Raw genomic sequence first — 14,950 nt, 5'->3', positions numbered from 1 at the left:
ACTCGCTCAGGGTGAAGGCCCGTCCAAATCAGAACGCTCTGAACGGACTGTGGCGCGGTTACTGCCGGCAGCCTGGGTCCCTGCGAGGTGACTAGCCCAAGGGCTGCCGAGCAGCTTTCCTGGACTCCAAGAGTGCTGCTGGTTCACACATTATTTGCATGTACATGAGAGGCTTCTAAAAACATCTGCACTCTTTGACAGTGGAGCCCACTTCTCCCTGTGGAGAAGAAACTTGAATTGGGCCTCACCCCCACGCAGGCTGTAACTGCTCAGCAGGCTCACTAGCGGGCCAGCTCTCTGTGCCGGCTGCCCAGCCCTGACTCAGAGCCCCCACTGTCTCTGCAGCCCCCGACTGTCAGGGATCCTGCCTGAACTTCAACCCTGGCTTCAGGGCAGCGAGAGGAACACAGTGTTGCTATTTCCGTTTCCAAAATAAATGACTGCACTGAGGCCGGGAGGAAGGGTCACGCCGCCGCTCCTCCGCGCCAAGAACAGCATCATTAGTAAGTGGGGAGCAAGGCCAAGGGTCCTCTCCCAACAGGGATGCGGTTCTGAGCCAGGGGCCAGCTCTGTGTGCACAGACAGGGGGATGGGGAGGGCGGGGCAGCGGGACCCACGTCCCCAGGCCAGCCTGCACTGCCGGGAACCTACCTGGAATATTGCTCTGCGGCTCGATGCCCGCGGGGAAGTTAGTGTTTTCGGGGATGGAATGGCTGTAGTCGTCCAGCGGGGGGAACTCGGCCGGGATCTCTGTGTGGCGTGGCACCAGCACAGGAGGTAGAACTGTCCGGAGGAGACAGAGTAGAGGCAGGTCAGGCTGGCACCAAAGCCCCTGCACCCCCAAATGCACTGCAGATCCTCCCTCAAGAAGAGGAGGGAGGAGGGAGAGGGGGCTGGGGGAGGCAGGGAGCATACCTGGGGTCTCTACCCTCTGGTAGTGGTAGGGATTCACGCAGACCTCGTCCTTCTTCATGTTGAAAGCAAACTCACACAGCTCCATGGCCCGCAGCTCATGGTGGCTGTGCAGGTCGGGCCATCGCCACAGGCGGCAGTAGATGACATGGGGGAGCCCCTTCCGATGGGATACCTGCAGTCGGCCATCCAGGGACCTGCCGGGATGGGGAGGAGCAACAAGAGACAGTGAAGTGGACTTGGCTTGTCTTCTCCTAAGTTCTGCCTGCTGCTCCTAGTGAGCTTGCTGGCAGAGACTCAGAAAGCCTGCCCCACCCCCACTCCTTTCTCTCAGACGCAGAGGGCCTGGAGATCAGAGAACCGCTAACTGTTAGTCCTGGATGGAATCCCAGGAGAAGAACACAGAGGCCCACCAAGGAAGGCTGAGGCCTCCCTGGGGCTGGCAGAGTGGGCCTGGGGAAAGATCTCCTCCCCCACCCCACTCCCATATAAAAGGGATGGCATTTGAATAACGGTCTGAACAGGTCCACGAGCCAGGCGGAGGTTTGGGGGGAGACAGAGCTGAGCAAGAAAGTGAGCTCTTTAGGTGCGAATGTGGGGACCATAGTGACACTGAGAAGGCAACAAAGCACACAGGTCATCTCCAACAGCTCTCAACACTCACCCAGTGCCTCCCTCACACATCAGAAAAGAAAAAAAACCCAAACGTCTCTTTTTCAGGTGGCATTTGTGAGGAGGCAGGGAGGGGAAGAGGGACACTAAGGGCTTTTAAATGGTAAGAGCCTACACTGCAGACCCCTCAGGGGTCCTTTTCAGTTGGAGGCTTGGTTGCAGGTGGACCAGGTGTCCCCCGCAGGGCCGTGCGTGGGCTGAGCAGGAGCCGAGCCTGCGGCTCCACACCATGCTTAGTTCTGCCACTGTCCCCAGCCTGGGTGGGCCTAACACTCTGCAAATGGCAGTGTCCTGCCCCTGTGCAAGCCATGTCTTCTGTGGTGACTTGGCCTCCAAGCAGTCATGACTCCCACCTCTCTGGCCAGGCCAAAGTGTGGTCCCTGGACCAGCAGGGTGGGCCCACAGAAGCCCGTTTAAAAGGGAGAGCCTGCCCCAACCCACTAAATCAGAATCGTCCTTTTCATAAGATACCAGGCAGCTGCACGACAGGCAGGCTGCAGCAGAAGGCAGCACATGGCCCTGTGGAGCTCCGGAGGGGCAGACGCCCTGTTGGTCAGGAGCACGGTGGGCAGGTAGGAGGCTTCTGAAGGGACGTGGGGTTTCAGCTGATGTCCAGTACCGGACAGGTAAGGAGATGCTATTCACACATACAAGATTAATAAAAATGTTATGAACTCCTATTGTGGCACTAGGGAGGGAGTAGCAGGCACAACTTTTCTAAGATCTGGGCGGGGCTGGGTGAGAGGCATTTGCAAACTCTCCCTCCCTGCCCCCGTATGGCAGAGGGCACCCACTGGCCCCAAAACAGGATGTATGGGCACTCTGTGAGGGAGGGGCTCGTCAGATGCAACCGGAAGCACCAACCAAATTGCAAAAACCAGAGAAATCCAATCGAACTCTCCAGGCTGTCGGCCTGGGGATGGGGCCGGACAAAGGTCAGAGCTGGGCTTGCTCACAGGGACTGACCCAGAGCTGCTGACCAAGGGCATCTCAGCGGACATAATGACCCTCCCTCCTGACAGTCCCCAAACAGTAACTGCCAGGCAGAAGGAAGAGGACAGCCGCGAGGTAGAGAGGAAGACTGTCGGGTAGGTAGTCGTGACACCTGGGGTCCAGATGGGGTCCTTCTGTCCTAGCTGTGAGACACTGGGTAAGTCATGAGGTCTCTGGGACCCTCAGTTACTTCACCTGTAAAATGGGAACACTCTCCCACCCCGCCTGACCTCCAGCTGCTCAGTATCCACTTGCAAGTACTTTGTGAAGCACTAACCCCTGAGTGTTATTCCACATGACAGCGGCCACTCTCCACACCCCGGCCTGGATAAATGGGCGAGAGTGGGGCTGAGCTGGGGCGGCGGCGGTGGGGGTGGGGGGGGGCGGGCCAGGGAGTGGGGCATGGTGAGTGGAGACGTACATTATTCAGCTGTTCCCTTTCTCTCGCAAAGCTACGGAGAGACCATAATTAGAGAAGAGGTCACATTTGCTCCTCAGTGTTCACAAAAGTCCCAGCGAAAGCTGGCTGGACAGTTAAAGCTACCTCTGTCGGGGAGGCCCTGAGAAAGGCTCAGACCAGCAGCAAGGGAGGGATGGGGCTCTGGATGGAGCCCCCTGCCCCTGCCTGGTGGATGGAAGGGGGTGCATTCTTGCTTTAACAATCATAGCAATGCATAGAGAGGTGGTAATGGACAACACAGGGGAAGGCTCTCAGCTTCCATGGGGCAGAGAGCCTAAGAGAACGAGCAGAAGGCCAAGCTCCTAACAGCCCCATACCTGGACCTGAGCCTTTAGGAAGGGGCGGTAGAGGGACAGGTGTTCACACACAGCCCTAACATCCTAAGCCCCCAGAAGCAGGACACTTGAGCCAGGTGCCTCCCGAAACAGAGATCCAGAGTGGACCCACAGCCTCACACCTGCTCAGGGGCCTACGAGGAAAAAGGGGCATGGGGTGGGCGGAAATGGGGCCGCCCGTGGAACACAAAGCTCAGACGTGATGCACGCGACTGAGACCAAGGTCTGGGCATGAGGTGGGGTTGTGATGTGGCTACCACGGGTTTTTGTAGTTGAGGGGCAGGAAGGAGGTGAAAGAGGACAGAAGGGTTATCGGATCTGTAGGTAGAGGACTTCAGTCTCCAGATCCCTCGCATCCAATCCTTTCTATGTTATGTGGGCTGTTTCTTCTCAGGGCCTGAAGAGCTTGGCTGTCTACTGGAACAATTATGGCAAAGAGGAAGGAAGGGGAGAAAGCAGAAGGGGGAGTAAAGGGGAGGGGCTCAAGAGGGAGGGTAGAAGAAGGGGGTACGGGGAAGGAAGGGGTGTAGGAGAGAGGGCGGCGAGGAGGAAGGGGGAGGAGGAATGGATGAGGAGAAAGGGGGAAGGGGGAAGGAGGGGGAAGGAGGGCAAGAAATGTCCTTTGGGCAAATAAAACAAACTGAATGGATGCAATTTATCTCTGTCCTGCCCAAAACAATGAGTAGGAGAACAGAGCCGACACAAGTGGAAAGCAGATGGCCGAGTGGGAGCAGACTTAGCAGAGTGGAGTGAGCTGAAACCAAGCACCTACCAGAGGAAGCCAACAAAAGTGATCCCCCTTGTGCCTGAGAGCCCCGGAAAGGGGAGAATTTAAGGCACCACACACTTCTGAAGGTGGGGCTGAAAACAGGAGGATGGGTTGCAAGTCTAAAGAAAAGGCAGTCAGATCCCAGCCCCTCTTTCCAGGGCCCCACAAATGGGGCCTCCCCAACCCTGCAAGAGGCAGGTTTGCTCTTTGCAGAGAATAAACTGGAGAGGGGCGGTGCTCTGGATGGGGCCACCAGGGTACAGCTGGGGGTGAAGGTCGGATGAGGGCTGGAAGGAGGATTCCTGGAGGCTCCCTTGCTCCCTTGGTACCCAGGACAGTGACGGGTGGTCCATGTGTCCACCCCTCCCGTGGAGAGACTAAGCAGCTCAGTCCACAAGACACCTGCAATCTGACATTTGGGGATCCCCCCAACAAAATGGCCCTACTCCTGCCAGCTCCCCCATGCAGGGTAGCCCACCAGCCAACAAGCTGGAGCAGTTAATGATTTTTATTGCCTTACTCTTAACTATGAATGCACAGCCGGAATCTTCAACCTTTTAAAGAAAGCCACTAACAGGCCTCACAGAGAAAAAAAGAAGGCAGGCAGGGGCAGGCCAGTCTGAGGCAAGAAAGGAAGAACTTCCAAAGTAAATAAAACAAAACAAACACTACTCTCAGGGAGATAAGATATTGAAATCCTAAAATAGAAACGTTTATAGACTGTTAAAAAAAACCTCTTGCAAACAAAAAATAAGAATATAAATTTAAAATTCAAGAAAGAAGTCAAGGGCTCCTTGAGTTCTTAAACTATTATATACATGAATTATTTTGATAATATAATTAAAATTTTAAAAAGCAAGAGAGCTACAGTAATCAAGGCAGTGTGGGAACAACAAAGGGGAAAAAGATAAAAACCACACGCACACACACACACATACACACACACACACACCCGAGAAACAGATGACGGGACCTAACAGAGTCCAGAAATAGTCACACATGTACGGACAACTGAGTTTCAACAAAGGTCCAAAGACAAAGAGAAAGGACAGTCTTTTCGACAAATGGTGCTAGAAAATTAGACATCCAAATGCAAGGCAAGTGAACTTCAGTCTACACTGGCACCCAGTGCAAAAGTTAGCTGAAGTGGGTCGTAATATAAAGCCTGAAACAACACAACTTCCAGAAGAAAACATAGGGAAAATTCTGTGACCTTGGGATAGGCGAGCATTGCTTAGACACCGCACCAGAAACACGTTGCATTTTTAAATAGTGGGCCAGTTTGACTTTATCAAAGTTAAAGCTTCTGGTCTTTGGAAGTCACTGTAAAGAGAATAAAAAGACAAGACACAAACGGGAAGAAAATATTTGCAAAGTAGGTATCTGACAAAGGCCCTGTGTCTGAAACATATAAAGAACTCTAAAAACGCAATATTCAGAAAACGAACAACCCAACCATAAAAATGTAACAACTAAGTCATCTGAACACACACCACCAAAAAATAGAGAGAGACAGCAAATAAGCACATGGAAAGATGTTGATGTTCAACACCATTAGTCAGAGAGAAGTGCAAATTAAATCTGCGGCGAGATAACCCCCGTGGAACTAGTAGAAGGCCGAAAATAAAAACTCCATGCCACGTGCTGGCAAGGGTGGGGAGCAACCAAAACTTCAAACCTTGCTAGTAGGAACGTAAAATGATACAACTTCTTTGGCAAACAGTTTGGAAGTTTCTTTAAAAAGGTGAAAAGGAACCTTACCATATGATCCACCCATTTCACCGGTAAGAGTTTACCCAAGGGAAATCAAAGCGTCTGCCCGGACGCAGCATTCCCAGCAGCTTCATTGGTTAGAGCCGCAAACTGGGAGTTAATGGGCAGCAGCAGGTGAACGGGTAAACCAGCTGTGACATGCCCGCACAGAGGAGTACCACTCAGCACTGGGAAAGAATGGACTATCGATGTATGTTAACGACACGGGTGAACCTAAAAATAAGTATGCCGAGTGAAAGACGCTAGCCATGAGTACATACAGGCAAAATTACAGAGTAACTTAAAGTCAAGCCAAAATACAAATTCATGGAGAGGGACAGAAAGTGGACCAGCGGTTGCCTGGGCCTGGGGGTTGCGCAGGGATGGGAGCGGGGCTTACCAAGGGGTAAAGGCTAGTCTGCTGTCTTGGTTGTAGTGGGGTTTTCACAGGTATAAACACGTGTCAAAATTTACCAAATTGTTTACTTTAAGTATGTGCTGCTTGTTGTATGTCAATCATGCCACAATTTTAAAGAGAGAGAGAGACAGGACAAGGTTCGGGGGCTTTAGACTTGGATGAACCCTGATTCAGATACTGACTCTGGGCTCTATAACTGTATAAAGTTGATCGCATTGCTTAATGCTGGGCCTTAATTCTTTCATTGAAATATCAGCCCTTTGGTTGGATTGTTGGGAGCATTAAACAATGTTCGGTACAGAAAGCCTTCAGCACAGAGTGAAAACGCAGCAAATGGGAGCAACCTATTGTCATTACTATTTAACTATTATTACCTTCACTACTGTGACGGTGCCTAACAAGTAAGGTATACAGTAGGCACTGAAAAAATACCAGTCCCCTCCCCTGCTCTGGTCACCTCAGTTGACCTGGTGCCTGGAATTTTCACAAGGCTTCTGTGCCCCTTAACCTCAGGCCAGCCCCACGCGGTGCCATGTGGGTGACAAGGCACCTCTTGTAGTGGTCCTGCCTCCCTGTGCCCCCGGGTGCCCGAGAGGCAAGGCTCTGGCCCTGGGGCCACACTGCAGTCTGCTCCGGGGCTGTGGTGGAGGCCAGCTCCCCTGGCTGCCAGGTGGGACCCTGACAGCAGGGAGACAGGTATACGCTCCAGCTCACGAGCACATCACTGCTGGTCTGGCTTGCCAGTATTTTCCAGAAGTCATCTGGACATGCTCCTGCTTCTGGGCCATACAATTCCCTAACTTATGACAAGGATGGCTTCTCATTCACTTCTAATGCATTGGGGACAACTCCTCTTGGCTCAGTCTGAGCCGCCCAGAGCCAACCCTGGTAGTCCTTCCTTCTTCCTCTGTCCCACTCAAAATACACACCGATGCTTACCAAAGTAATAACAGTGAACTGGGAGTTTCAGCTGCTGGATTTAATTTAGTTGATGTGTCCGGTACACACCCTCCCCAGCCTCACAGGGTACCAGGCCTATTTTAAGTAAATCCAATAAATAGGTCTTAATTCTGAGCTGATGTTACCTAACGTGCTCAGTTGCAGAAAAGGATCTATTTCTGCCCCACTCTCCTGACCCAGCCCTTCTTGTAGCCCAAGCCCAGCAGCTGGGCTAAGAGTCCCACCCCAGGAGGCCACCTTTGGCCTCTTCCCCGCTTGGGACTGCTATCCCTTCCCACACCCACTGGCTTCCTGATGAGAGACCCCCAAAAGTCTTTCTCCAGCAACTCCTGCCAGTTCCTTTGACTGAGGCTTTAATCCTTAAATATACTCTTCACCAGCTGAACCATTTCCTGTGGCAGGAAATTAGGTTTCCTCCCATTGGCTACAAGTGGGACCCATAAAGTGTCCCAAAATGGTGGTGGGAGCCACAGCCAAGGATGTGGACATGCCAGAGTCCAAAGCCAACGGTGAGGGGAAGCCTGCCAGAGGGCCCCGGGTGGGGAGGGCGGGGCTGGGGCCCACCTCCTGGCACAAGCCTCTTGTGTCCTCTCTTACCAGTGGCCAGCTACCCACAGCCATCTGGAGGCTGCTGTGAATACCGGTAGACTTGGACATGGGGGTTGGGGACCAGACTGGAAGCAGAGAACATAAGCTCCAGAAACACGCAAAGACCTGATCAGCATGAACCATGTGCCAGGCACACAGCTACTGTGTGGGAACACAAAAATGGCAGAGCCCGTGTCTCCTGCTTTACCCAGCATGGAGAATGGGAGGGGCTTGCCCATGGTCACATTGCCTGTGAAGGGCGGGGCCAGAAGCCAACCCAGACCAGTGCTGAGAAATGGAGGGCGAAGGGTGGGGCGACCAGTCCTTTCTCTGCTCTCCCATGCTGCATCCCTATCCGGGAAGGGACCTCTTGGCGATCATCAAATAGTTGCTGAACACCTACCACATCCCAGGCACTGTGCTGGTTCCCCGAGTCAAAGAAGTGAATAAAAAGTAAATTTGTTAACACTATTCTATTTCCACTGAAACCTATTTTACTTAACACACAACACTTTCTGTCTTCTTCAGAGACAAGCTTTGTCTTTGGACTTGCCTCTACTGAGCGGTGATCACAACGGGGACGTGCCAGGCACTGTGCTGTCCACTCGATGGCTGCGGCAGGTGGAGTCTCTCACCTTCTCTGTGTCCATGCCCTTGGTTGGATGGTTTTGCTGCTCCTCCACCCACGGGTGCAGTGTACGCCCTTGCCCCTCGACTCTGTGCTAGGCTACTGGTTTGGCCCATGGAACCTCAGTGGAAGAGGTAAAGTACCTTCGTGTGTTTTGTGCTTGCCCTCTTGCCCCTCTGCCCTCACCAGGGGAAGAGCCCAGGTGCGACACAGCTGGGGCAGACTGAGCCAACCTCGCAGCAAGGTGCCAGGCCCAGGTGAGCCACAGAAGCATGAGTCAGCATGAACGGTCACTGTTTTAAGCTCCTGAGTGTTTGGAGTGGTTTGTTACCCATCACCAGCGAACTGCTACACTGACTCTACCACCGGTATTTCCGGTAAACTGGCAAGTACCGTTTATTTTCATACACTGATGGAGAAATAAGAGTGTCTGAGAGGTCACCCATCTTGGCAAATGGGCAGAGTTCATCTAAAGTGAAGTCAGGCTGTGTGGCTCACTCTCTTCCCCGACTGTAAACGGGCACAATGCTATTTCCTGACCTTGAGTGTAATACCATTTCAGAAGGACTTAGTTTTTATTTATAGAGAAAAACCTACCTATAGGCTTTCAGAGCCAATTTGCATAGACTATGAACTTATCCCAAATGTTCAACTAATGTTAATTTTTTGTGGGTTTTTTTTAAGATTTTATTTATTTTTAGAGAGAGGGGAAGGGAGGGAGAGAGAGAGGGAGAGAAACTTCAATGTGTGGTTGCCTCTCACGTGCCCACTGGGGACCTGGCCTGCAACCCAGGCATGTGCCCTGACTGGGAATTGAACTGGAAACCCTTTGGTTCGCAGGCCGGCACTCAAAGCACTAAGCCACACCAGCCAGGGCTAATGTTAATTTTTTGAAGTCCAAGCAGCATATTGATAACTCAATAAATTATCAATATCAAACCAAACCTCTGGCATCCATTTCAACTCAATTTATTATTTTTCTTTATTTTTTCCCCTAAAATCTGCTATGTTTTAGTATAAGAAAAAGAGGTTGTTTCTCATCTTGGGGTGGGATACCAATCAATACCACAAATCCGCATTCACACCCATATTCCCAGAAGACACACGCTGCCGCCAACAGGCCATCTGCTCCGATGTTAATGCATTCCCCTCCCACACCAGTGGGATGAGTCCCCCACACCCCCCTCAACAATAACCAAGCTAGCCCACTGTCCTGCGTTCACTCACCTACAACAAAATCTTTACACTCTACTCTTCCTGAGCTTTGTATTATATGTGGGTTTCATTTTTTTTCTTTTCTAGTCCAAAATAAAAGGCTTGAATGACTTCAAGTTTGGGTTAGTTGTGTACTTCCCAAGCCTTCTAAGAAGGCAGACAAAACTCTGCTGGAGACTTTAAAGGGCCCCTTGCTTTGGCTCCACTTGGCCTCTGAGCAAGTGGTCTTTCCTGACCTTAACACGCGCGCATTGGAAGATGCTTGTACCTCGTCCACGCCATGGCTAGCCAAGGACAACTATTTGATAGAGCAGCGAATCTGAAAGCCCTGAAAACTTTCATGCCGAGAGTCATTTAATTTAGGGGCCCACCGGGGATTCTTTCCCTGGGGTAAAACATGGCTAACACCAAAGCATCCTTTGTTGGGGGCAGAAGTTCTTCTGGGGGCTACGTGCAAGTTCCCTGGCTGCAAGTGACAAAGCACAGAGGCCTAACTTTCAGGGAACAAAGGGTGCTGGCCAGCCAAAGCTCTAGCTAACTAAACTCCCACCTGAAAACCCACTTTGGAAGACGGCAGACAGCTGGCACTTGGAGACCCTTGAGAACATATTGTCTAATCCCTTCCTTCTGTGGCTGGAGAAACTGAGACTGATGTGCTGTGTTAAGAACCTCAAGGTCACCCAGCAAACAGACACAGAGCGAGAAGGCCACTGTTTCACTATAGCCAGGCGTCACTGCTGAGGAGTCTGTAAGTGTGAGGCCGCTTTCTCGCCTTGGTAAGTCAAGTACGATGGGACATACCATTGTCTTTGTTGTACTGAATCTTAAATTGCCTGAAGGTCTCACGCTCTAGGATCACAACGTGTTTTTCTGAAAATGGGATTGAACAATAGGTGACAATGTATACTTCAATTCCAGTCCTATCACGGCAACTTTCTGAGGTTGGAAATTATGTAAAATAAAAAGTTACAAACACAAAGACATTGAGCTATACACTGAATACACTATTCCAAGTAACTTTCAAAGTTGTCTTTGGTTGTTGGTGTTTAAATAAGAAGCAACATTTCCAACGTCAGCCTTGTTCGTGTCATTTGGCACCACCAAGCAGGAATCTGGCTAGGTGAGGTTTGCGGGGGGCGGGGGCAGGTTCTGGATAATTGAGGTTTCATTGTAAGCTCTGCCACAGTAACCGCATGCTCTAGTCCCATTTCCTCAGTGTTCTCAGCAAGTTCTGGAAGGATGCTAAGCAGGGTTTTTAATGTTCCAGTTTGGATTGGCCATTTCAGAGGGCTGAGGACAGCATTGCACAGCCCTTGATACTCATCAGTGAACCACCAAGAGCAACCCAATTCCCATCTGTGCTTGCAGACAGATAATATGTGGTGCTTCTGGCTGCCAAACTGGGGGAACACCCAATACACGCCAGACCGAAGCCCCCTGGACTGTGCTTCAAGGCAGTAGAGCTAGCCTCTTCTTCGCTCCTCCCCTCTGTATTTAGGTCTCCCTTCCCCCTGCTAGTTTTCCAGACAGCCGGCTCAGGCCCACAACAAGTGGGAGCTGATAGGGCCTGAGTGTGAGCCCCAGAGGTCACAGGAACCTCCTGGGCAGACTTTCAAGGGAAGAAGCCAAGGACCCCCTGGGCCTGCCCTCTGTGGGGGGCTGAGCCCCACAGAAAACACACGAAGATCATCTGGACCTCTGGGCTTCCTTCCTCCCAGGGGGCCAGAGTGGGCACAGAGAGTGCACTTTCTGGAAAAGAAGGAGACTGCTTCACGGGGAAAGTCTGGCCTAACTATGATCAGCTGTAAAGCACACATGCACTGAGAGCTGTTCCACGGCGGGCGATGAGCAAGGCGAGCCCCGCTGCTTCTCAGCCCAGCTCTCCCGGCGTGTGGGCCCAGACAATTCTGTGGGGTGGCGTGGGAAGGAGCCGTCCTGTGCATGGTAGGATGGTCAGCAGAACCCTGGCCTCAATCCACTAGATGCCAGCAGTGCCCTCACCCACGGTTGTCATAACCAAAAGTGTCTCCAGATATTGCCAGAAGGTCCCCTAGGGGACAAATCACTCCCCTATGCTCCGTGAGAGCCATGGGTTAAGAAAAGGTTCTGGGGGGTGGACACAGGTCGGAGAAAACAGAAGCAATTTATATCTCAGAGCAGGTGTTTACCGGCACTTCTCACTCATTATCTCACCGGATACAGGGATGTTACAGGCGGGGCACCCTTACTGCCATTTTACAGGTGAACGATTCATGTAACATTGGGTGACTTGCCCAAAGGTACCCCGAACAGCGAGGAGAAGTGCCAGGCCTTGAACCTGGGTGTTACCCAGTTCCCTGTGAATGCAAAGCACAGGGGGTCACTGCATTAGAATCATAGGAGATTCTCCTTGGTTGGGCTCTGGGGAGACAACTGTCCTTGTCACCTCCTCTCTCCTTTGCAAAGAAAGTAGTTAAATCTTGAAGGAGAAGAAGAAGAGAGAAGAGAGGGAGGAGGGGGGGAGGGGGGGTTCATGTGCAATCTTCGTATTTAACAGCTTCAGTTTTCACACACTTTTTGTTCCTCCAAACGCCAGCTTGATGGGGATTACATTTTCAAGCGTCAGGATCACAGAGGTTTCATGCCATAAACAGAAGATGCTACAGAGGACTGGGCTGGCCTCCAGTTACTGGAAGAAGGCAAAAGAATAGTTACCGGGCTTCCCAGAACTTTCTGGATGGCCATTTCACTGCCAGTTGACACCCAATCGGAGTGGAATTAAGTGTTTTTAAAAGAGATCGCTCCTGGTCCACTCAGGGTACTCATAGCCCTTGGCGAGGCTATAATGGGCTGAAGGCAAAAAGCACCCTTCACCCCAGATTGCACAACCCCCAACCCCAAAGCTCACCTCATACAACACAGGGAGTCTGAAACGGACCACAGACCCAGGCGCATGTAGACGCCCCTTCTCATTGCACTGGGTGCTCCCGCCCCCATGGTCCCGCTGGGCGGGAAGCGCTCACCCAGCCAGCACCTCCCGACTCTCTGTTTCCAAGTGGCTTTTGGGAAACAGATTCCTTTGGATTTTCGGTTTGGGGGAAAACAAAGTAAAATGCCAGCCTGAAGCCCACGGGACAGAAAGGGTCCCGCCTCTTTATGACAATGTGCTCCAGCTCCACGGGCGGAAACACAGTGAGCAGTTAGAGAAAGATATTTGCTAGTTTCAAAAGTCTAACTTTGGAGGGAAATGTAAAAAGAAAAGGAGGAAGAGCTTTTAGAGATTGTTAGATAATTATCTTGGCTTAGACCCTTTCCTCTGTAGAAGAGAAAACTAGGGCTTAGATATGGTGAGGAGGGATGAATACAGATCTCAGCCTTCTGTTAATAAATGCCTTCAAACTTAGAAATATGTTTGCTCTCTTCAAAAATAAAAAGGGCAGAGCACCGAAAAGTCACCTCCCTGGACAAGTGCTGTTCCTCTCGTCTTATCTGCCAGCGAGCTTCAGTGTCAGCTCACGTCACCACACAAACAATTCTTATTACAAGACTCTTAGTCATGCTGTTTTTCACTTTCTTCCACGAAGCAGAAACCGTTAAGCTCTGAGTCCCCTCCCCGGGCTCCGTCTTCCCAGCCCTGGTTCCCAGCCTCCCACCTCCTGACCCATCAGGTCTGCCTGAACCCTGCACCGTGAATCACTTCCTTTGGGCAGACTGCACGTTTGGGGGTGGGGCTTTCTTCCTTCTTTTTCTGGAAAAGATTGTCACAGCCATCTGGGGTTAAACAAATGGAACCGGGAGATGATGACTGGCCGCCCCGTCCTATCAAAACCCACCAAAGTTTCCAAAGAATAGAAAATGTCAGGCGGGCATCCGTGACTCGAGGAGCTGGGGGGGGAGAGGTGAAGAGGACAAGTAAGGAGGTTTTGTGTTCATTGCATAGTTTTGACTTCCTGCATTATGAGTCACTGGCCAGAAAGATAAAACAGTGGCCCCAGCATTACAGAGCAGGCAAGGGTAAACTGGGCGACTCGGTGGCACTCGGCTGAGTAGAGCTTCCGGGCAAGTGTTCACTCCAGTTCCAATTTTACAACAATTCCTAGTGAAATACCATACAGCACGGGTGGGGAAGGAACGTTCCTGCATTTCCGTCTTCACCACGTTTACAACTCTTTCTCTGTTTTTAAAAGAGGCCCCAAAGCCTTTAGAACCCTCCAACCTCTCAGTTCGGCCGCTGTGGGGGAGCTGGAAGGGAAGGAGGGGTGGGAAATGACCACGGTTTTAGAAAATATTAGTTTAAGGAGCATGAAGTTAAGTATGCAGAAAACACAGAATTTGCTGAATACCAATCTCTAATATTCTACAAACACTCTGCTTCTTTCCGGACCACCGCTGTACAAGCTTACGTAAGCAGTTCCCATCAAACCGGTAACAAAGAACGCGTGTCCTGTATGTTCTGGGTGCTGGTATTCTGAGGACAGTTAGGTGGCCAATTAGCATTCCTTTCAGTCCAAGGGGACAGACTTCCTATTGTACCTAAACAAAAGGGGCAATTTCACCTAAGACAGCAAAGAACCCCTATGGGCAGGAAGATAGGAATTCCAAATAAACAAGCAGGGAGGACTTCAGACAGTCCAGGGAGCGCTTGGAATGTCAAGGTGGCAACAGCCAGCCATGTAGGCTTGCTTGCCTTGGCCATTGAGTGGCTCTTGGCCAAACGCTGCATCCCCAAGCGGCTCCCATCAGGAGCACAGAAAGGTTTCCAGGTGAGGCTCCTTTCCTTGGGGCCTCGACACTTACAGCTCTCTCCCGTACCCAGCCCAGAGAGTCCCGGCCAAGATTCACACAGTACCTGCCTACCTGCTGCTTCATTAGCCCCCGCTTCCTAAGCAGCAGAGGTTTCAAGGCCTGATTTACAGGTATGGAAATCCCAATTGCTTAACTAGCCCAAGTAGCAGAGGTAGTAACGTGCCACAGCCATAGCACCAAACACGGGCTTCTGCCTCCCCCAGCCAGAGATCGCCAGCCAGCAGCTGCACGCTGAGAGGACGGGCAGGTCCAGAGGTTCTCTTCAGCCCGATGACAGACCCAGTTATTGTTCCCTTTTGTGTTTCTTTCTGCAGAATGACCTCTCTCTGTCCTCCCCTCCCCAAAGTCTTACAGTCTCTATTGTCCTACACTTGTGAAACTCATCATCACTTAGCACCAAAGGCCTGCTACGATTAAGTAATTTTCTGTGTTTCCAGCTTCCTCTCCCAACTGACAGGAGCTC

The 14,950-nt window shown here is 51.4% G+C and overlaps 1 protein-coding gene across 2 annotated transcripts in view; it reads right to left on the bottom strand.

Moving 5' to 3' along the window:
- SMAD3 (SMAD family member 3) overlaps positions 1-14,950 on the bottom strand; it is a 113,593-nt gene that overhangs the window by 24,979 nt on the left and 73,664 nt on the right. For both annotated transcript variants that reach the window (XM_024568458.3, XM_053927706.2), the window contains exons 2-3: positions 916-1,109; positions 652-783 (exon numbers count right to left, since the gene is read on the bottom strand). In XM_024568458.3, coding sequence (XP_024424226.1) covers positions 652-783; positions 916-1,109 — 326 coding nt within the window. The remainder of the gene's footprint in view (positions 1-651; positions 784-915; positions 1,110-14,950) is intronic.

This window comes from Desmodus rotundus, chromosome 7 (assembly GCF_022682495.2).
Source record: "Desmodus rotundus isolate HL8 chromosome 7, HLdesRot8A.1, whole genome shotgun sequence".
Taxonomy (NCBI): domain Eukaryota; kingdom Metazoa; phylum Chordata; class Mammalia; order Chiroptera; family Phyllostomidae; genus Desmodus; species Desmodus rotundus.
This window is presented reverse-complemented; position numbering and strand designations above follow the sequence as displayed.